Source organism: Phodopus roborovskii, unplaced genomic scaffold, assembly GCF_943737965.1.
Source record: "Phodopus roborovskii unplaced genomic scaffold, PHOROB, whole genome shotgun sequence".
NCBI lineage: Eukaryota > Metazoa > Chordata > Mammalia > Rodentia > Cricetidae > Phodopus > Phodopus roborovskii.
The window spans coordinates 5,651,154-5,673,833 of NW_026126645.1; the positions used below are offsets into that span (position 1 = coordinate 5,651,154).

The following is a 22,680-nucleotide window of genomic DNA, read 5'->3' on the forward strand; positions in this document are numbered from 1 at the left end:
CAAGTTTATCAGGGAACCTGGCCTCATGTGTACTCAGGGATGCTGGCAGGTAGTTAATGGGAATATGACATGACCTTGGGCTTCTCCAGAAGGTCAACAGCAAAGGATGTAGCATAACAGGGAACCTCTGAGACGATGTGTCCAGTCCCTGGTCCCATCCTGCAGGTGGGAAAACTGAGGCTGGGTGTGTGTCTTGTCCTGCGGCATGTGGTGGCAGCGGTGCCTCAGTGAATGAGGTTTATGTGGGGCTGGAGAAGATGGCCCAAGAGGAGCCCTAAGTCCTCCCTGCAGCAACTGAGGAACAGAGAAACGAGGGGGAGGGGCGAGGAAGGAGAGGGAGGCCAACTGCCTCTCCTTTCTGCTCTCCTGGCCCTTCTCTTTTGATCCCCCCCACCACCCCCATACTGACTTTGGGGTTAATTTTATTTCCGAATCGGGCAGGCGCCCTGGAGCAGGGCAGGGGCTCCAGGCTCCGGGTGTGACTAACGCCTGCCCGGGGCTGGCCAAGCTGCCGCTGCTGCTCTCAAATGTTTTATCAAGAGCATGTGTGTCGTGTGTTGGGTTGGGAACATGCGCTAGGTCAGGAGGTCAACCAGGGACCCATTGGAAAGGTTTTGTACACATGGGTGCCTCCTGCTCACAGACGGTCACATAGAGCTGTTTCTCATGCACACATTCACACTCACGGTCCTGCACATCCATAGTCACACACATAATCGCATACACAATCATGCCCACACCCAGCATATGAACACATCCAGGCACATACATCACAACCATGCAAAGCACCCAAGTGTGGCTAATCACAGACACCTTTAAGCACATGCACACACCAAAATACACATGTGGACACAACCACACTTATCTGCACACTTATTGTACACAAAGGACACACATGCATGTCAGTGCACACACACACACACATATAGATAGGCACACCAGTACATCAGTCCATAAGAACCTACTGTGAAAATTTAAATGTGTGCATATTGCCACAACATACTGTCATATGTATGCATGTCTCTGTGTGCTCATACACGCAAAGCCATATACATGTACTAGTGTATACACAGAATGGCCACTTGTATGTACTTTCATATAGTTATAGTAAATGTACACACATATGTTCATTACATATTTATACACATGTAGGCAATCCATTTTTCTGCGAATCTGTGGACACTTCAAAGCTGTGTAATCATTCAAGCCATATAACTTGTACACACTATGTGCATGCATAGACACTTGGACTGTAGCATACTTGTGCACACTACGTGCATAGACACTTGAACTGTAACACACCTGTCATCACTTGTACACACTACGTGCATAGACACTTGGACTATAACATACTTGTACACACTATGTGCATAGACACTTGCCTGTAACATACCTGTGATGCAAACACACATGCAAGCATGCACATATGCACATGGGAGGTAGAGGCCCACACAGCTGGCCCTCATTTAACCATGGAGGCCAAGGCCGTGCGGTTGGAGTGGGCTGGGGGCCTCAGGAAGCAGAGGTCAGTGTGGCAGGGCCAGGCAGCAGCTGCAGGAGAGGATGCCCTTGGGCTGCAGGCCTTACTCTCTCCACACATCCTCCTGATTAGTTTGACACCAGCAGGTGAGGCTTTTGCTGGGAGGTGGCAGGAGGGCAGCCTTGTGACCTTTGGCTCCCCCAGCCTGTCTGGGTCTGCCCTGCCGCTGGCCCCATCAGGTGGTGGCCAGAGGTTGTGGCCAAGCCCGTCTTGCCCAGCTGTTGGCCTGAGGGTCTGCTGTCCCTACATAAAGGCAAGATGCCAAGGAAACAATGACTAGAGTGGGTAAGTGAAACCCAGGAGACTGAGGAGGGGAAGCCATGCAGAAAGCAGAGCTCTACTTGCAGCCATCGTCCATGCAGAGGGGGAAGAGGGAGCAGATCCCCCACTGTGCTGTTCCCGCTTCACACCACTGGCCACACACAGCTAGCTGCCCTGCAATGGGGACAAGACTCTCGGATGTTAGTTTTACGTCATTCAAATTTAAAAGCTGATCTTTAATTTAATTGTTTCATGGTCGAAAAACTTACAAATCTATTTAGAAGAACTTGGGTGTGCAGCGCTGTGTCTCCAACAGTACCTTCATGAACTTTAAGTGCTGACGAGAGACAGTAAATTCAAGGCCCACCTGGGCTACAGAGTGAGTTCAGGCCGGAGTGGACATCTTAGTGAGACTGTGTCTCAAAGTAAGAAGTAAATAGAGTACTGGGGGTGTAGCTCAGTGGTAGGTAGTGCTCTTCTCCAGCTTGGGTAAGGTGTTAGGTTCGATCCCCACCATCGCTAAAAGTTATCAACAAAAGCCACCGTGTTCAAAGACAGAGTCTGACCAAAAGAATATAAACTGTTTCCTAGGCGATCACATGTGGGCTGTGTGAAGCAGTGACCGCTCTGAGTATATTGGGTGAAATATGTTACTAAAAATGATCCTGTCCCAGTCTTACATTTTCAAGTTTGGCCTTTAAAAAATGCAGGAGTGCTTGTGGCTCCTGGAATGGAAAGGGGGGGGGGGTCACACTAAGATGTGAGCTAGGTTGGATGGGCAGCTCAGAACATCTTAGGTCACCTCTCCTTCCTTTAAGGACCTCTGTTTACCCACCTGTGAAAGGGATATCTGGGCCTGTGCAATGGCTCGAAGGGTAAAAACACAACCTTGAGTTTGATACCCAGAGTCTGTGTAAAGGAGGAAAGAGAGAAACAATCCTCCAGATCTGTACTCTGATCTCCATTCAGGGGTAAGTCCATGCTTCCAGTCTCTCTCTCTCTCTCTCTCTCTCTCTCTCTCTCTCTCTCTCTCTCTCTCTCTCTCTTTTTCTCTTTCTCTCTCTCTCACTCTCTCTCTTTCTCTATCTCTCACACACACACTTTTTAAAAATGTTTTGTTGTTGTTTGTTTGTTTGTTTTGTTTTTTGAGACAAGGTTTCTTTGTGTAACAGTCTTGACTGTCCTGGAACTTGCTTTGTAGACCAGATTAGCCTTGAACTCACAGACATCCGCCTGCCTCTGCCCACCAAGTGCTGGGATTAGGAGTGCACTACTACCTCCTGGCTTGTTTTAAATTTTAAATGAGTGCTGGAGAGATTGCTTAGTGGTTAAGAGAAGTAGCTGCTCTTGCCAAGGACCTGGGCTCAGTTCCCAGCACGCATAGAACAGGTTCCAGTTCCAGGGGATTGATGCCCTATTCTGGCCTCCATGGGTAACTGCATGCACATTGTACACAGACACACTGGCAGATGAAACACTCACACACATAAGACAGTAAGATCATTTTAAATTTTTTAAAATAAAGAGACACCCTCCACCCTAGTCACCACCTTGCCCGGGAATAAGCCAGCCCACTGGAGATGGACAATGAGGGAACACTCACTTTGGCCATACTGGCCATACTGGTAGCCAGCCACGGGGTCCACGCTGTAGCCAGTGGTGCTGTAGGTAGGTGGGCAGTAAGACTGGGATGTGGGCAAGCTGTCTCCTGGCTTGATGGAGTCGGCCCGCTGGCTGCAGCTGGCTGAGATGGAGGAAGCAGAGTCCAGGCCTCCATGTAGCGGGGAGATGGAGAAGTCAGCCTGTGGCTGTGGAGGCACCGCGCTTGGGTTGCTGAGAATGCTCATCACCTGCAGGAGAGATGGGCAGTGCCAGAGGCTGGACCTAGGATGCCATCACAAAGGGACCACACCTGGAGGCCCAGGGTAGACCTCAGCAGTGTCACAGCCTTGCACAGGAAATGGGCATTGGTCTCCAGAGTTTACCCTGCTCAAATGTGGGCCCAAAGGGTTGTACCCCATCAAGAGCTCCAGGAGCAAGGCAGACCCTTTATCACTTTTTGTCCCCTATGGCCTAGTTTGAGGGGTTAGCCTCTACGCTCTGCTGAATGAATGATTGCATGCATGAGTAAACTCACTAACTGGATGAGGGGTATCCTGGGTCAATTGGCTGAATGAGTGGATGATGGATGGGTACATAAATAAGTGAATGAATGTGCTTACTAGACAAGGGGCACCCTGGGCCTATCAGCTGAATGAATAAACCAACAGTTAAATGCATGAATAATGTCACAAAGAGACATCCTGAACCTATCAGCTGGATGGATGAATGACTGAATGAATGTACACATGCATGAATGATTTAATAACTAGGTAAAGGGAACCTTGGACCTATCAGCTGAATGAATGAATAAATGAGTATGTTAACTAGATAGTACATTAGCTAGGCACCCTGAACTTACTATCTTATCAATAAATGGATGAATGAACCAATGGATGCATGCATGAGAAAATGAACTAACTTCACAAAGGGACATCCTGAAACTATCATCTGCATAAGGGAAGAAATGAGGGAGTGCATAAATGAATGGATGTATACACATATGAACTAACAAATGCACTAACTACACAAGGTTCATCTATCAGTTGGATGGATGGATGGATGGATGAATGAATGAGTGAGTAAGTGAGTCAATGGGCACTAACTAGATAAAGGGAACTCTGGGTCTATCAGCTAGATGTTTGACTGACTGACTGAATGAATGAATGAACAAATGAATGAATGAATGAATGCACACATGCATGAGAGATAACTTTACTAGCTAGATAAAAGGCACCATGAGACTACCAGCTGACGGGATGAATGAATGCATGGTGAATTGTGCATGCATTGATGCATGCGTTGCTAAATGTCCTAACTAGATGATAGTGACTCTCTCACTGGTCAGAGAACTTCCCTCCATCAGTTAGTTGGCTGTGCCACCCCCATCAGACTGGGATGCCCGTCTTCATACTCACTGAAGCAAAGCTAACCTTTCTAGCTTCACAACCCCCATACCTTTGTTGGGCTAATACTGTATCATTTTCAACCTCTCTGGACTTTGAGCTCCTGTCTCTACTGCACCAAAGCATAAAGCCTGTGCTTTTGATATCTTATTTGTGTGTGTGTGTGTGTGTGTGTGTGTGCACGCATGCATGCATGCATGTGGAGATCAGAAAGCAATCCAAGTGAACCAGCTCTCTCCCTCCACCATGTGGGTCCTGGAGATCGAACTCAGGTCATCAGGCTTGGCAGCCAGTGCCTTTTACCCACTGACCCATCTTACCAGCAGCCCTGCTGTCTCTGGCCTTCACCCATGACCCTGCTTGACCTGGCTCAGCAGTAGGACCCCCCCCAAGACTGATCTCTAAGAATTCAGCCTGAAGAATGGATGTTGGGGTACTGGAGTGCTCACCCCGGCATTCAATAGGTATTGGTAACAAGTCTAGCCTCATGCTCCAGGCTGAAGGCCATGGAACTCAGAGTCCTGGCCCCTGCCCAAACAGCAGGAGAATGGAGGCAAAGGGTCTGAGCAATGAGCAAAGACCCACACAGCATATAGCACTGAGGGGTTTGGTAGCGATAGCTTTGGCTACAAGAGCCATGGAGGCCCCCAGACTTCTCAGAGATTCACAGAAGGTGGGACCTGGCATGGAGCACTCTAGGGACAGTAGGGATAGGCAGTATAGGTCCTTGACCCTATAGAGAGGGCACAGTGATCCAGAATGGTCAAATGTGGAGATAAGCAGAGCCTCGCAGACCTGCCTGCAGGGCACAGGCCTCTGGTGACCTCCTGGGGATGCTACCCTATGGGAAAGAGGCCCTGGGCCAGGAGAACACAGCTGGGCTTGTTTGGTTAGCTCTGGGCAGAATGTGGGACAACTCCTGCTGACTCTGTAACTGTATTGTGACCTCTTCTCTTGTCTCTGGGGTTAAGACTAGCTGCCAGCAGAAGCAAAAGAGAAGCCAGCCCCTCTCAGGACATCTGTCACCCCATGACTTGTTCTGTACAGGATCTGAGGCAGGAGAACAGGTCAGGGGCAGACACACAGGTTCTTCAAGCCCTGGATGGAGGCAGAGCTCTCATACTTCACAGCTGTATGATTGAGGGGGTGTGGTCAGCCCGGAAGTCCCATGACTCCTGAAGTTCCACAAAAAGGGATTGTGAGGGTGGCTGAGTCAGGGGATGGCTGGGAGGATGAAGGGAGCTCTCTCTGCCCAGGACATGCTCTGCCTTGAGCCTGGCTAAGTGCCAGAGAAATAGGTTCCTGTTCTCAGGGCTCCTCAGCTGGCCCTCCTTACACACCTCTTCTTAGCCATTCTAGTACATGACATCCCCAATCCAGTTACTATGGAGACACGTGGTACAGAGCTAAGAGTCCACTTCTCAGGCAGAAACAGTGAGGTCCATTGAGAACTGTGCCTCCACCAGACCTCACAACTGCTCAGGGAACCAGCAGGTTAGGGCCTGGTTCATGGCCCAGATCGCCTGCCATGGATTTCCGAGGACAAAGTTGACCCATCCAAGTCCTTTGGAGGGCTACGTAGTCATCTGTTTCTCGGGGAGCCAGCAGAAAAATGGAACACCTCTTTCAATGCCTGGACTTTGTGAACCAGGTACCTGACCCTAACCAGAGCCAAGGGCAGGTGATGGCAGGCTGCCCGCAGGCTTTGCTGGTGGGATTTTTAGGCTGGATGGAATCCTATGGACCCCTCTAAGATGGCAAAGATGTTATGTGTCCCGGGGGGGGGGTGAAGGGGAGATTTGAGGCTGCGCGGGATGCATCTGGACCACTTTGAGTTGTCTGCCAAACTCAGAGACTTGCCCTGCCTCTGGCATCTCTGTTAGGACAGGATCAATAGCAAGGTGCTGGCTTTGGAGATGTGACAACAGCCAAACCCTGAACTGGGCCTGTGGCATTTAGATCTTCCAGATGAGTATCCCCAAGCCCGGATGTACAGTGACTCCAGGGTGAACTCAGGACTCCAAAAAACTGACCAGGGCCTGGGAGACTCCACTATTTCCAGCTGTGTCTGACTCCTAATCAAGACCCCATTTTCTCACCTAAATGATGACACTGTCACTCATCCTGTCTCCCACAAACAGAGCCCCTCCCCCTCACAGGAAGCCTGGGCCCCAGGAGTAGACTCAGCATCCCTTCCCTTCTTTCAGAGTATACGTCAGGATGGGAGGATCCTGGAGGAGGTTGGACCTCGCTTGTCTCTAGCCCTGCTCTTTACCGAGATGGTCAGCTCAGAAAAGACATGGGGAAGGTAGAAAGGGAACCGGCGGGAAGTGAGAGGGGGCGGTAATCCACAGACCCCGTGCATGCACGTTCTCTATGACAGATTCCCACACACGTGGTGGCCAGACCTGACCACATCACTCAAGATCTATCAAGTGCTCCAGCAAGGGCTTCTTGTGGTCACACCTTTCTCTGCTAGTCCAGTTTCTCAGGCTTCTTCGTGACCTGGCAATATTGTATTCCCTGAAGCAGATGACACCCGTGCACACCTTTATTTTTCAGCAAATGTGTAACGGGACTCTGCTATGGGCACAAAGTAGGTGCTCTCAACTGCCCTGCGGCTCCAGTGTGTGCTGTGTGTCTGCGCCTACAACGAGCTAAGAAGGCTCGCTGAATCCACACACAGGGCCCCAATAATATTTATCGAGCATTTATTATGCTCCTGACCCTAAGCCAATCAGTAGGACATCCCAAAGAATAATCCCGACTCCCTCTTGGAGCTGTCAGCCTAATGAAGGAAGCTGTCAACTAAGAAGTAGACAGATAAAAAGGCACAATTCCAACTCCCGGAGACCACTGGGGATGAGACACTGAAGAGCATGGGGTGGGGTGGGGTAGGGGGAGACTTGTCCGGAGTGTTCATGTCCATCAAGTCCAGAGAAACAAAGCATGGCAAGAGGTGTTCAGCAGAGGGCTTTCCAGATAGGGAGATCTACAAGTGCAAAGAACTGGGGTGGGAGCTCACGCAGCAGGCTTAAGAAAGAGCCAGAAGGTCGACATTGAGGGGACTGGGGAGATGGCTGACGACTCTTGAAGAGGACTCAAGTTTGGTCCCAGAGCCCACATCAGGCAGCTCACAGAGTCCCCTGTAACTATAGTTCCAGGTTATGTGACGCCCTCTTCTGGACTCCTTGGGCACTTGCATGTACGAGTTGCACATAGTCTCACCACGAAGGCACATAGACACACAAAAAATGAAAAGTAATGGACTTCATTTTAAAACATATTTCAAGCTGAGCGTGATTCTGGATGCTCAGCACTTGGGTGGCAGAGATATGTGGAGCTCTGTGAGTTCAAGGCCAGCCTGGTCTACATCGTGAGTTCCAGACCAGCCAGGGCTACACAAGAAGGAGATCTGGGAGCTCTGGGGCCCCCTGCAGCCTTTGTCGAAAGGGGTTTGTGTGGTGCCCAGTGCCTCCCAAGGCCTTGGACCCTGCCGGTTAACAGACAGCTCAGTCCAGGGAGCTTTTCCCATAATGGGATTTGCTCAATGGGATTTGGCCTGGAACATCAAATCAAATCCACATCTGGGGTTAGGTGTGAATGGTGGCTCCCAGTCCCTGGAGGCCTGGGGATCAAACGGTTTCCATTTCATCTGCCTAAGAGCCACTTCCCAAGAAAAAAGACAGGGCACAACCTAAGAGAACTTGACGGCTACCATGAAGGGGGAGGACTACAGCCAGGATTGTACCAGGTCACGGCAGTGTCTTCTCAAGCAAATGCGTTTTCTACCCCTAATCTGTAAATGGGGAAACTGAGGCACCAGGGAGAGAAAGGCCCATTGGATATCAATGGAGTGGTTAGTGGCCACTCCAGGGTCTGTGCCTGTGTCTCAGAGCTCTCAGGTGGTGCTCCCACTAGGCTTTGGGGTCTTCCCCAGTAGTGATGGCACAGTGCCCTGGGGACCTCTGCAGGAAGCCCCTCTGCCACAGAAGCAGGAAGCATCTTGCCCACAGTGGGGCCCTGCGGAGGTCTGGGCCTGCACACTTTTGAACTTGAGGAAGTACTGGTCTGATGCGGTAATGTACACCCCCTCAGGAATGCGAGGCCTCTCTCGGGTGGGGTTTGCTTTATCCCAGTAACCTTGCTTTCACTAATGTATTACTTCTTGGTAAGGTACCGTTACTAACTCAAAATCAATACTGACCTCCACATCTGTAAGGTTTTATCTGAAGGCAAATCTTGGGGCTGTCTGTCAGGCTGACTGACAGCCTTACCTTCCTCTCTCTTCCTTTCTTTCCCCTTCACCAACCCCCACCCCCACCCCCCACCCCCACCCCCTTCCCCAAATCAGTCCCAGCCCAGACCTGGCTAAATCAATAAGGGGCCAGCCTCACCCACCCCCTTCCGCCCCTGGGGAAAGGGCTGCTGCTTTCAGGGGTGGGGGCCCCCTTCCACAGCCTCTGCTCTGCAGCCCCTCCTCTGTGGACGCCCCGACACACTCCCCCTACTTTAAAAGGGGATGGTAGAATGTAATTAATTCCCTCCGTTCCTGAGCTGGCCTGAGGGCCTGGGACTGAAGAGGCCGAGCTTGGAGCTCTGCACCCTCTGTGATAACCCAGCATGGCTTGGGGAACAGACCTGAAATTAGAGGTGTCATAGCTAAACCAGGGCTGTGTGGTAGGCTCTGGGTGGTGGGGAGAGGGAGGAGATGGGTCTGGGACTGAGAACAGGAGGGTTGCCATTAGGTCAAAGACCCCGTGAGACCAGCTGCAAGGACTCTGTTCCTTCTCGGAGGCTTTCAGAGCTACAGTGCTTTCCCCAAAGGCCCTAGACCAGCTGGAGGCAGAAAAGCTGGAGATCCTCCTGGAGCCTGGGGGTGTTTGTTTTATGACATAGCGTCTCATTGTAGCCTAGGCTGGGCCTCTAACACTCCAGTCTCATATAGTCCAAGGTTGCCCCAGAACTCCTTGTGTAGCTAAAAATAACCTTGAATGTCCTCAATAGGAAGAGCACTGGGGCTCCAAGCAGGCATTCCCACGCCTGGTTTTGGGAACATTGCCTTTGGTTTAGGTGCTCGAGACCAAGTCACTGACATGGCTATGCCCCCACCCGATTCTCACACCTTCTCCCACCACCTGCCCGGCTTCAAGTCCTTTAACCTACGCATCTTTACCCTTCTCATCTCTGTGGTGGGAATAATGCTGAAGCTGCCTACAGGGAGAATGTGCCTAGCATCCAGCGGGCCTGTCCTCCCTCCCGATGGCTTCTGCCAAACCTGGGTTAAAAGGGAGGAGCAATGAGGGGCCCTGGGATCTCCTGAGGTGGAAATACACTTAAGAGAATAAACATAGGGAACTCTTCCCCAGCCACCTGGGTGACTAGGTCCTTTTTGGCTCTGTCCCCAAGCCTCTGGAGGAAGCTTGCCACTGCCCTGAGATGGGTCTGTCCCACCTAGGAGTTGGCTGCAGTCTCTAAAAGGGAGCAGGTGCAGGACTTCAGCAAGCCACATCCCCTCAGGCATGATGGCACTGGTCACTGGAGAGGAGGTAGCTGGGAGGACTTGGGGTAAGTCTATGAGGTTTCCTAGCCTTGGGCTGCTAGAAAACTCACACATAAAGCCACACAGATGAGGTAATTCTCTTCTGGTCCCCAAACAGCTTTACCATCAAGAACACCCTTTACCTCTGCATACACATTTTGGGAAAGGACTCACTCACCCCTACTCCTATCTGCAGACTGGGTTTGGTCATAAAGGACTCTGATATGGCACACAAAATACTGTTCCTCCAGCCTCAGGTCTTGGCTCAACCTCTTGCTAAAACACATCACTGTGGCTTCTGAAAGTGGCCAGGCCAGAGCAGGGACATACTGGTGGCAGCCTGTTCCATTACCAGGAATGGAAGGCAGGGTTTGTTGGAGCTGTGCAAAATTTTCTTGAAGGACCAGGGACTAACCCAGACTGGGATTAGCTGGGGGTAGCCCTGGGTCCAGGTGCACTCCATCAGGGTGGACTGAACAGGAAGGGGAACAGAACTACTGTCCAATCTCCGTTCCTTCCTCTTAGCTGTCCACTGGTGTCATCTGCCTGGATCCTAGGAATATTTTTAATATCCCCAGGTGACTTCAGTCGTTCAATAGGTACCAAATGCCTACAAGTCATCACTGCATTGCTGTACAGGTAGCCTCAAAATATAGCCAGAGCCACTTGGGCAAAAACATGGGGTATATACAACACACACACACACACTCACACACACACTCACATATACACTCACACACACACACACACACACCACCACCGCCACAATAACAACAGACACAAATGCACACATGCATATATATAAACATAGACATAATACACACATAAGTGCATACATGTTAGCCCCAAGTCATCAACGTACCCCACAGAGGAAAACTGACCCATACTTATTCCCACATACCACAGCCTCTCACCTCCACATTCTCTTGCTCCCCTGTGCAGATCTATGCATCTATAATCATCCTCCTCCAGTCCCAACACACACACACACACACACACACACAACCACACACACACACACAACCACACAAGCATTCCTCCCCTGCTGGCCCCCTGCCTGCCTGTCTCCAGCTGGGATTAGTGCAAGCTAGAAATCCCCCACCCAGGCAGCCATCTACCACTGCTTCTCTCTCCCTCTCCTGCCTCTCAATTCTCTGCTAAGAGGATATATGCACCCCCCCACCCCCTGTGGACAGCAGTAATGGGCTTCGGGTGCTGACTCGGAACTTCCAAACAAGATTTCTCCCAGGTTTCCCCAGCCCCACCCCTTCACCAGCGATCGCTGAGTAGAGGCTGCACCCCATCCCCCACTTCACACGGAAGCCCCCATGCATGCACCTCTTCATCTATTCAGCCTCTGGTGAGGTTCCTCTCCATTTGCAGCTCCCTCCAGTTCTCAGAGCCTGCCCCCAGCAAGCCCACAGCCTACTTTGAGGCAGTCACCCTACTCTGCAGGTGAGGCTCAGAGGCTTGCCTGGAGTCACCTAAGGGGCAAATAAAGTGAGGCCCTGAGCCCCGGCATTCAGCACTTTGCTCTGGTCTGCCCCTGTGCTGAGGTAGGCTCTACCAGACAGCTCAGCAGCTCAGTATGGTGTGTACTCCATGTGAATGGGTCACATGTGCGCATGGGAGTACTGAGTGTTAGATGTGCATGTGCATGACCACTGTGTGTATATGTATATACATGGAGTTATCATATATAGATATGTGCACATGGGTGTGAATATCATGTGTGTGCGGACTATATGTGCAAGTACATGTGTGCAGAAGTACTGAGTGTATGTTTACATAGCTGTTAACTGTGTGCATGCATGAGCATTGGATGTGCATATGTGTGCATGAAGGCCTATTGTATTCAGGGTTGTGTGTGCACAGGGGAGTATTATGTATTCCTAGGAGAACCTTTTTGTGTTTGTGTACATTTGTGTACATGGTCCTATTTATCTGTGTGTGCATGGATATATTGTTTGTGCACAAGTGTGGGTACCTTGGTGTGTGTGTGTGTGTGTGTGTGTGTGTGTGTGTGCAAGGTAAGGGTTGCAAGGAAGGTCCCCTGGAGTGAAGAGAATTGGGGAAGAGCCTCTGGTAACTAGCATCAGAAGGGATCTTGGAGATTTGGAAAGTCCTTCTGATTCTAGGAGAACCTAGAAAAGGCTCAGCAGGGAGAGGCTGGAGCCTCACCTCATGGAGGCAGCCCTCAGCTTTCTTGGAGCCCCAAACTCTCCCTAGGCTCAGGCTCACGCTGATCCTGTGTGCTGCTGTGCACACCACAAACTCGCCCACACACCCACAGATCTCCATGCACACAAGCACCTCTTCAACACTCACACATTCTCTTGTGGCCATGTACAACAGCCCTGGATGGGTAGGAGCTGCCTGGAGACAGGCTGGATGCCTGGCACACAGTAGGTATGCAATAAGCATCTGCTGAGTGAACAAGTTCAGGAGGCAACCAAGGACTGGATCTTTTTCTTGCTAGTTCAGGCCTGGCACATGCCTGGCTTGCTTAAATGAAAATCAAAAGGGATGGGTCTAGTGGCATGCTGATGCCCCCCAATCCTGAAGATTCTCAGAGGACCCCTCCCCAGCTCACAGAGAGGCAGGACAGGAGGTGTGGACAGAATGACCTCTTGTTGGAGGTCAAGAACATATATATACATCCAGTATTTAGTTGACAAAGTGTTACTCTCCAGACATCTAGAAACATGATGGAGGCTTTAGTCATCCCTCCATGGGCTGATCTTTAGGCTGGCCAAGGCGGGAGGTGTCCATGTGGGGTGGGGGTGAGGGGGGGAAGATGGAAGAGCATCTCTGATAGCTGGATAAACACGGCCAGGGGATTAGAGCGGCTGCTCGCTTGGAGCAGTGGCAGAGGGGTTGGGAAGGAAGGGACCAGCCGATTGCTGGGAAAGATATGACTATTTAAAGATAATGATTGCATAAATTTAATTAGCAGAGTTTCACGCGGCAAATGGCCGTTTTGTAATTAATGTAGCCGGCCTTACTAAGCATGGAAGATCCCATCTCTCTCCCCTCCCTCTCCTGCTCCTTCCCCCACCCCACCTCTCTGCTGCCCTAATGAAAGACAGAGAGCAAGTGACAGAAACAGTTTGTCAGCGGCTCCAGGTGTCAGGGGCCTAATTGGCCAAGCTGAGGGGGAGGAAGAGGCAGAGGGGTAAAGGGGAGGGAAGCAGGAGGGGGCCTCTGTTCCCCCTGATGTGTGTGTGTGTGTGTGTGTGTGTGTGTGTGTGTGTGTGTCCCCTTCATAATTGTCAGAGAGGAGAATATAGATTGGCGATGGCAGGAACTGAGCGGTGGCAGTGAGGCCTCATTAGTATCTGGGCAGACAAGCTGGCATGCATCACAGTGTGTTAGGGACCCACAGCTATGATGGCTCAGGCCTGCTGCTGGCCTAGAGTGCCAATTCCCACAGCAGGCTAAAAGGACCCATGCGTTTCCGTTTCTCCTTCCATTTGGCCCCTGAAACTGACAAGCTGACAGGCCCACATTGCTATATACATACTATGTGTATATACTATGAGTATACAGTAGTCATTCCTTCTCACCTACTATGTGTGGGCAGCCACTCTTTCCCACCAATCAGAAAGACACAGGCTCAGGGACACACATATCAATCTTTCTGAAATGGGGTTGTCCCTCCACCCATCAGATGCCTTCGAATGAGCAGGCTGCTAGGATGCTGCATGAAACCTTGTCTAGACACCTCCTGGTCAGCTCAGGATGAGCCAGCATCATCCCGTGGCCCTGACACAGTCAAGCGTGGGCCTAATGAAAATCAGCTGTGTAGGGGTTGGAGCAACAGCTCTGCAGTTAAGAGCTCTTGCTTGCTGCTCAGTTCCCAGCACCTACACCTGCTGGCCCAGAAGCAACTCTAAGTCTAACTCCAGGGAATCTGGTGACCTCTTCTGGCTTTCACAGTGTGGTGTGTATGCACACGCACGCATGCACGCGGGTGTGCACACACACACTTACATGTACATACATAAACACACATGCCTGCATGTACACACACACTTACATGTACTCACACATACACACACACACTAAATCATGTTTTAAGAAGAAGAAAAAAACCAGAGAAAAAAAAATAGAAGTTTCATTTTGAAAACAAGGAAACCCCAGGAAGTAAAGCAGTTTATTCAGATCAAAATGCTCAGTCACTTTTGGGGTTTGGATTGGAATTCAGTCTATTCCTTATGTATAAACTGAAAGCCAATTCTGTTCCTGACATCTACTAGAGGGACTCACTGTGGTGCCAGCCCAGGTCCTGTTCCTACTCCACAGTGACTGACATTCCTCACTGGCTACCAAGCAAACTCTCTGTCATGTGGGTACAGCCCACCTGTCTCCGGTACCACTTAATGATTTTTTTTTCTCTCTGTGGGTATACATAGGCCTTGATACACACGGGTGTGGAGGACAGATGACAGACAACCTTATATGTTCCTCTTCTGGGGCCTTTCACTGGTTTTTGAGGCAGGGTCTCTCACTGACCTAGAGCTAACCTGGCCCTCCTGTCTCTACTGCCCAACACTTAGATTGCAGGCATTCATCACCATACCAGGCCTTTTATATAGGTTCTGAGGGGCAAACTTAAATCAGTTCCTTTCCCCCTAATGCCTTACAACTTCCCTATTGCCCCAGCCCTCACCCTTTCTTGGTGGCTGACCAGATGGTGAGGTAGAGAATGAGTTGTCACATTCATCTTAGGCTGTATCAGTGGTGCATCCTGCCTCTCTGACAACGGCCCCTTCGGGTCCTTATAGTCTCTGCTGCCTTCTGCCATTCTCTAACCCTTGGTCCATGCCCTCAGTAAGCCTGCCTTTGCCCACCAGTTTAGTCTGTTGAAGGTAGAGCTGGGAGGCCCTGAACCAGCCTGGCTTGTGGAACCGTAGCAGGGTGGGGAGCAACCACCTTCTCCCAGACCAAATTCAATTTCAAAGCTTAATGGGCTTGCAGGAGAGCCCGTGAACTCTCTGCTGCAGCTCCTTGCCGGCTGGGTGGTTCTGGGCCGGGCCACCGAGCGCGCAATGGCTAAGCAGGGAGAGCCCTGGGCCCCATCAAGAGTGGCGGGGGCACTGAGGGAGTGAAAAATGTCAGAGCAAATTGCTCTTGACAGCGTTAATATCTGCACCTCATAGCAATAATTACATGTAAATAAATAGCAAAATCACACTCAGCTGGAGGCAGCTTGGGAGACTGAGCGGCTAAGGACCAGCTGAGGGCCTGTGGCGCTCTGCTCCACTCCATCCGTTTCTTTCTCTCTTAACATCTCTGCTCCCTGTGCCCCTCAGTCAGCACAGAGTAGAGAGCTGAACACCCCAACCACTTACAATGAGAAGAGCCAGGGCAAAGGAGCCATTGGGTCCCCCACCCAACTTTCTCAAATAGCCTTCATGGTTGATCTGAGCAAGCATCCTTCTACCTTCTTTCCTGTGTCTTCATCTCCAGGCTTCTGCAGGGACTCCTTTGACCTCTATCCAGTCCATCTATCTGGTTGTCTCCTGCCTTGACCTATAAAGAGCTCTGCCTGATCCAGAATCTTCCCCCAGATTCCCTGTTTATGCCCATGACTTGCTGTGGTCACCCAGACATCTTTGCTTCCTCTCTCAGACTAGCAAAGTCACAAGCTAAACATGGTGGAACTTCCTGAAGACCAAGGGTCTACTTGACATGATGCTAACAATGTCCCATGGCTCCAACAGGGAGAAGCTAACACATGTTTTACAGGTAACACTCAAGGCCTCAAGGAGAAGCACTCTCAACTACAACCTGGGGTGAGTGGAAGATGCCCCGTGGGTCCCAGATGGCCATTCCTCAGAGCTCACCAATGCTAAGGAAGTTCCAGGGGACATTCCACAGCCTCTGAGCAGACTCATCGCTTACTTACAGAGTTCTGGGCCTACAAATTTGCTGCTGTGCTTTGTTCAACTGGATTAAGTCTGTAAGAGTTGAGCCTGAATTCCCAGCCAAGTTACAATGGAAGGGCTGAGAACACAGAGAGAAAATAGAGTCTGCAGGGGAGAGGAGGAGGGGACAGCCATGAGAGAATTGCAGCCCAGACAGGTGCTCTGGTGCTCAGTATGAGGAGGCCAGGTGGATCATGTGACTAGAAGGAATCCAGAGTCCCCTCCCCATCCCCCAATTCCTAGTCATCGTCCCCCCCTGTGTCCCCCTCCCCCCTGGCTTTGCAGCAAGTTCTAAACTGAGACAAGGCACGCAGATGGCCCTTCCAGCGCCTCAGACACCCCGCACAGGGCAAAGAACGCACTCTCCATTCTTCTGGAGACAAACATCCTCTGTGGCGCAGCCCCCACGCCCCGCACCTTCTTGTTTAGCACAGAGACTAATCCACTTATCAAGGCTAAGGCGCCTGTGAATCCTCGTTTGATAAAGGCAGCTACAAAATTAGCAAAAAACGTGCCCACGGCATGGAGGGCTCCATAGCAAACAAACAAGAGGCTGGGGACAGTGCTCAGATGTTGTCTGTTCCCATCCTGGGGCGGGAGAGATGCGGCTAGAGATAGGGGCTCACTGGCTGGGACTGGGATGCTGGTGGCTCAGTTTATATAGTTATACAGGAAAGGGAGGGGATTGGGGGGCATGGGGTGGAACTAAGAATACTATATTAATATCCCCATCTTCAAGCTGAGCCCCCACTCCATGACGCTGGAGTTGGCTGCACTCCTAAACAAAGCCATACATATTGAAACTATTGTCTTCTGACCGCTGACCCAGACCAGGTACATGCAGAATCCTGGTACCTAGGACATTGGCAACACACAGAGGTCAAGTCTGCTGCTTAAGATCGCACAGCTGGGAAGCACTGCTTCTCATTCGAAGGATGCTCTCTGATTTGACATGATCAGTTTGAACTCTAACTGTGGTCCCTGAGTCTGGCAGCAACCTCCTAAACTGGCCAAGAACCCCCCCACCCCCACCCCCACCCCACCCCAGCAACCATGGCTGTACTTCCTTCCAGCTATGCAGGGTTCCTTCTACCGCCATTCTGTATAGAGACTACAGGGTCTCAAGGTCCTGGGTGTGACCTGAAAACGCGGGTCTCCCCCCACATCACCGCTGGAGTCCAAGCTGCTCTGTACCCCACATCCACTGGTGGTCCTAGGGGGAGTGAGAGACCAGGAGAAGATTCTACAAGGCCAGGCAGGATCCTGTGCTGGCCACCCACAGCCAGCAGTGGCTTGGGGGAAGAGAGTCTGGTCCCAGGGCTAGGGGGTGGTGACATTAATCACAGGAAGCACCTGTCAGGGCGGTATCTGGAACTAAAGAAAAACACTTGGCAAAAGGGCAGGACTTCTCACCTCGGGCTCTGGGAGTTTGGGGACCACCATCACCATCCCGGGAAGCCAGGACTTCTGAGGTTCAGGCCTGGCAACTCTAAAAAAGGTCCCTGCCCTGATGTGTGCGTGCGTGGGGGGTGGAGGGGCACGGGGGCAGAGCTACAGGGAGAATGTGCCAGTGTTGGCTCTAGCAGGTCGCACCACTGGGCTACAAAATGGGCCTGTGGTGCAGCTGATCTGGTGGACAGGGCAGCCCAAGGCTGCACAGATGGGCGCTGGTGAGGCTGGAATTCTAATTTGTGCTCCGCTGGCTACACAGAGCGGTGCTGGGTGCCCTCTTCAAGGAGCCCTCTAACCCCTCCCTGCACCTGCACTCCCTCCCCCCACTCTGGGCCCTCTTGTCCAGACCCTGAGCTCTGCCTCAGTGAGGGAGGGCTCTGACCCTCCATCAGCCTTTGCCACAGCCTCCTTGCCTCCCTTCCGCTTCTCTCCCTGCCTCTGCCCCCCTCACTGAACCCCAGTTCATCCCTCTGCTCTTAGTCTTCTGTCCTTACTGTCACTGTAGACACGCCTTCCTTCCTTCCTTCTCATCTCACAGGGTAGCTCTCTGGTCTGTTTGTCCATACATATGTGCTTTCTCTTCCTTGCTCCCCTCTGTCCACCTTACTCCCCCACAATATGCTTCATGGTCAAACCTGGCCCAGCTGATGGTAGGCACAGCTCTTACAGACAGACCGCAGGCTGAGGAGCCTTTGTACTACCTGTCTCACTCCCTTGCATTCCCTCCTGGCCCCTGGGGTCTGGGGGGGATCCCTTCTCACATCTTACTCTCTGCTGCCAGGGCAGTATGATTTAAGTTGGCTTGCTGGGAGAGGAAGGTTGGAGAGGTCACCTGGTCAACACTGCTCATACCTTCAGGGTACAGCATCCCGGGGGAATCCTCTCAAGGACAGCCTAGATCTAAGCTGCAAAGGTGACAACAAGCCTGTCCCTCCAGCTGAGGTGGCCTGTCAGAGGGGAGAACATCAGCCTCAGAGTAGATCTGGGTTTTGGATTCTGACACTGTCTCAACACGCTGATCTTGGGTTTCACATCTGAGTCAGCAAGATCGACAGGTGGACTACAGGTCCTCTGTGCTGAGTCACCATCAGACCACCAGTAGGGACAAAAGTACCTTGTCAAGCTGGGTGTGAAGTCAGATGCCTATAAACCCAGACATTTTGAGGCTAACCTGATCTGCATGGTGAGTTCCAGGCCAGCCTAGGCTACAGGGTCAAAGATTGTCATTAAAAAACAAACAAACAAGCCAACCCTAGGCTCGGGATATAGCCCAGTGGTAGCACACTTGCCCAGCATTTACCTACAAGGCGCTGAGTTCCATGCCCAGGAGTTATGAAAGCAAAAAAGAACCATGGCTTCAGCCGCTCGCTATACACAGCAATCATATCAGACCTAGTTCTCAGCGGTTCTAAGCATAACAAAACCCAAATGGCAGCAGCTACTTCACCCCAGAGACCTCAAGAGAGAACGAAGTTGTCCAGGAGTAGCGGGGAGCCTCCAGGGAGCTCAGGGAAGGATGCTGGAGGGTTTCAGGCAGGGAGGGCCTGTCTATGGCTAAAAGAGAAAGGGGGCCCTTTGGGTAAGGATCAGGGACTTCTGCCCCTGGGCACCATGTCTCAATTTCAGCCTGGACATGTCCCCTTTATGATAAGACACTTGCCAGGGCCCTCATGGGACCTTAATCCTTCCATGCCTCGGGTCAGACAGGCCTGGTCTGATGAGAGGGTCCCGTTCATTTGGCCTTGGGCCAGCTCCGTTTGACAGCCTGGGGAGCTGAGGTCTGAGTCACAGCAGGATGGAAGGAAGAGAGAGGGCAGGGTGAGTCTCCTGTCCCTTTGGCCATTATTATCTCACCCACAAGGCTGCCACTGCCTCTGTCTGGGTACATGACATACCAGACTCTGTCAAGACATTGCCCTGGCTCAGCAGTAGAAACAGACAGCTGCTCAGAGTAGCCTAATGACAGGTCCCTCTGGCAGCCAAGGTTTGGGACCTCTCTAGGTGCCATGTAAGACAGCGGCTATTTCGGGGTGTCACCCAGTTCTGAGATGTCTGGGAACAAAGTACCAGTACAGTTCCCAACAGACCCTCCCAACAGGCGATTTTGTTTTTCCTTTTTGGAGGGAGTGGTGGTGGTGGTGGTGGTGGTGGTGGTGGTGGTGGTGGTGGTGGTGGTGGTGGTGGTGGTGGTGGTGTGTGTGTGTGTGTGTGTGTGTGTGTGCAGCGGTATAGCTGTATGTCCACATGCTTGGATGTACATGTGAAGACCAGAGGTGGATAAGTGGATATCAAATGTCTTATTTTTTTAAAGAAATACTTATTTATTTTATGTATATGGGAGTATCTGGATGCCTGTAGTGCCCACAGAAGCCAGAGCGCATCAGATCCTAGAGTTAGAGATGGTTATGAGCTGTCATGTGGCTGCTGGGAATTGAACCCCAGCCCTCTGGAAAAGCAGACGGTGCTCTTAACTGTTGTGGGAATTCATTCTGCCAATAACTTCAAGATATGTATGTATGTATGAATGTGTGTATGTATGTATGTATGTGTGTGTATGTATGTATGTATGAATGTGTGTATGTATGTATGTATGTGTGTGTATGTATGTATGTATGAATGTGTGTATGTATGTATCAATGTATGTATGTCTGTATGTATGTATGTATGAATGTGTGTATGTATGTATGTGTAATTTTGTGGTTCTGGAATCACTTAGCCACTGAGTCATCTCTGCAGCCCCCTCAAGTGTCTCCTTTAATCACTTTTCAGCTTATGTTTTGAAACAAGTTTTCTCACTGAACCATACTTTCTGTTCTGGCTGGACTAGCTGGTGAGAGAGCCTGAGGGGTCTTTCTCTGTCTGCTTCTCTGCTCTGGGTCACACATGGGTGCTGGACACTTAACTTACTTGGGTCCTTATGTTCCGTGCACTAAGTGCTTTACCATCTCCCCAGCCTGGAGGAGGGTCTTTCTTTGCAGCACAGGCCTGCCTGAGACTCGTGACAATTCCCCTGCCTCCACCTCCCCCACAATGGGACTGCTGGCATGTACCACCATATTTTGTTTCAGAGTCTTGTTATACAGAGAAGGGGTTTGACATGCTGATGCTGTTGAGGAACGCAGGGAACTCAAGCATACTGAAACCAGGGAGGCCCTTGGCAGGGTCTCCAGCCACACTGGGCAAGATTGCCAGTGTTAATCCAGTGCTCTGGGGTGCCAGGCTGCCAATGGGCTGCCTCAGATGACTGGTGCCATCTTTATAACCAGGTTCTTCAGGCCCACTGCAGACCTGTCATGGCTGTCATGGGCCAATCTGGGAGCTGAGTTTTAACAGACACCCAGATCCTTGTGATGCCCAGGTCTGGAAAACCTTGCTACTCATCTTCTCTCTCACCTGTAAAGGACCTACTCTGCTTGTGCCACCTAGCACCCGTGGGGGCTCACTAACTCTCATGACTTCCCCTTCCAGCCTTGGCTGTGGGGACTCCTGAGCTGAATCCAGTTCCTTTGACTCATGCTTCTGCTGCCATGCACACACAAAAGCTTCCCACCATGATGGGAAGGGGTCCGTCATGGGGGGGGTTCCTGAATGTTCCCATCAGTGGGGTCCTCTAGATCTTACCATATAGAATCTAACCTCCTGGTTTCCATGCTGGACCTTATTGCCAAGGACAGAGAGCCCAGCCCAGCTCAGCCTCCTAGAGACCTGTCTGTCACATCAAGAAGGTATGCCTCTGGGTAGAGGTGTCCAGGACCCACAGACTACCCCCTGCTTTATCTTGGGCATGCCTCCCTCCCTGGAGGTTTCTGCTTCAGTGCTGGTTCTTGGAGGCAGGGCCGAAGCAAGACTGGTGCACTTTCTGCCCCTAGCACTGTGTATTTATAGTCTGCTATGTCTAAAGCTTTGTGCTGGGGACATGGGCCACCAGACAGCCTGGACCTTGCTCTACAGAGGGAGCAAGAACTATCCAGAGAGTTAGAGTACAAAGCTAATGCTATAAGCACAGGAACAAGAGGGGCTGGAGTCACAGCAGGATGGAGGGTGGGCGAGCTGAGGACCTTTGCTGGGGGGGAAGAGGACCTTCCGGGAAAGAGGCAAGTGCCTTGGTGGGGATGGAACAAGGAGGCTTCCCTGAAATTGCCAAGAGAAGGAGGCCTAGCCTGTCAGATCACCAGATGCATGGCCCCTTGCCCTAGGTTCCGCCACTGATGCTGGGACCCAGGCTGCACCCCATCCTGTGTCCCGGGGACCAGGCTGGTTCTCAGAGCTGCTTTCTACTGGCAGTCAGCTTGCTACTGCACAGGATCCCAGTCCGGGCAGCAGGAATTAAGCAGGCTGCCGAGCCCAGTGAGTCCTTATCTCGGGGAGACAGTTGTTGGGAATCACTTTGACTGAGTGGTTTTGTCTCCCCGCATTTTCCACTGTCAGGCGGCCTCAGGCCATGGATCAAAGGCGCGGCAGCCGAAGCAGTAGCAGAGCGGGAGGGGTGTCAGCTGCCCGCCCCGCCCTTCCCCCCTCCGCGTCCCCATCCCAGTCCCCCTGCTCCCCACCCCCACACAAGGCCTGGGGACCCTGCACCCAGCTCAGCCTCAATACACTATGGGTTGGATGAGCTGACCAGAGAGATGAAGAATCGTGGCAGGGATGGGGGGTCGGGGGAGGAGGGGCTGATGATGAGGAAGAAGAGGCCCTCTGTGGAGCCCGGGAAAGGAGAGGTGTAGAGAAAAATGAGAGAGATTAGGGGAGGACAATGGGGTGGGGGCTGGAACTGCCAGGAAAGAGAGAGGGAGAAAGGAAGATGGTCTGAACCGAGGGATAGGGAATGCCCTGGAGGAGAGGGGCTTGCACCCGTGTGCAGGTATGCAGAAGGGTAAGATAGGGTCCAAGAAGACAGGGCAATGGATCAAGAGACAAGGGAAGGGTGGGGACAGGAGGGCAAAGAACAGAAAG

General features: G+C 51.5%; 2 protein-coding genes across 2 annotated transcripts in view; both read right to left on the minus strand.

Moving 5' to 3' along the window:
* The window catches only part of Mrto4 (MRT4 homolog, ribosome maturation factor), a 1,102,334-nt gene that overhangs the window by 391,879 nt on the left and 687,775 nt on the right, over positions 1-22,680 (minus strand). The window lies entirely within an intron of this gene.
* The window catches only part of Pax7 (paired box 7), a 91,074-nt gene that overhangs the window by 4,811 nt on the left and 63,583 nt on the right, over positions 1-22,680 (minus strand). The window contains exon 8 of the mRNA XM_051173473.1: positions 3,405-3,651. Coding sequence (XP_051029430.1) covers positions 3,405-3,651 — 247 coding nt within the window. The remainder of the gene's footprint in view (positions 1-3,404; positions 3,652-22,680) is intronic.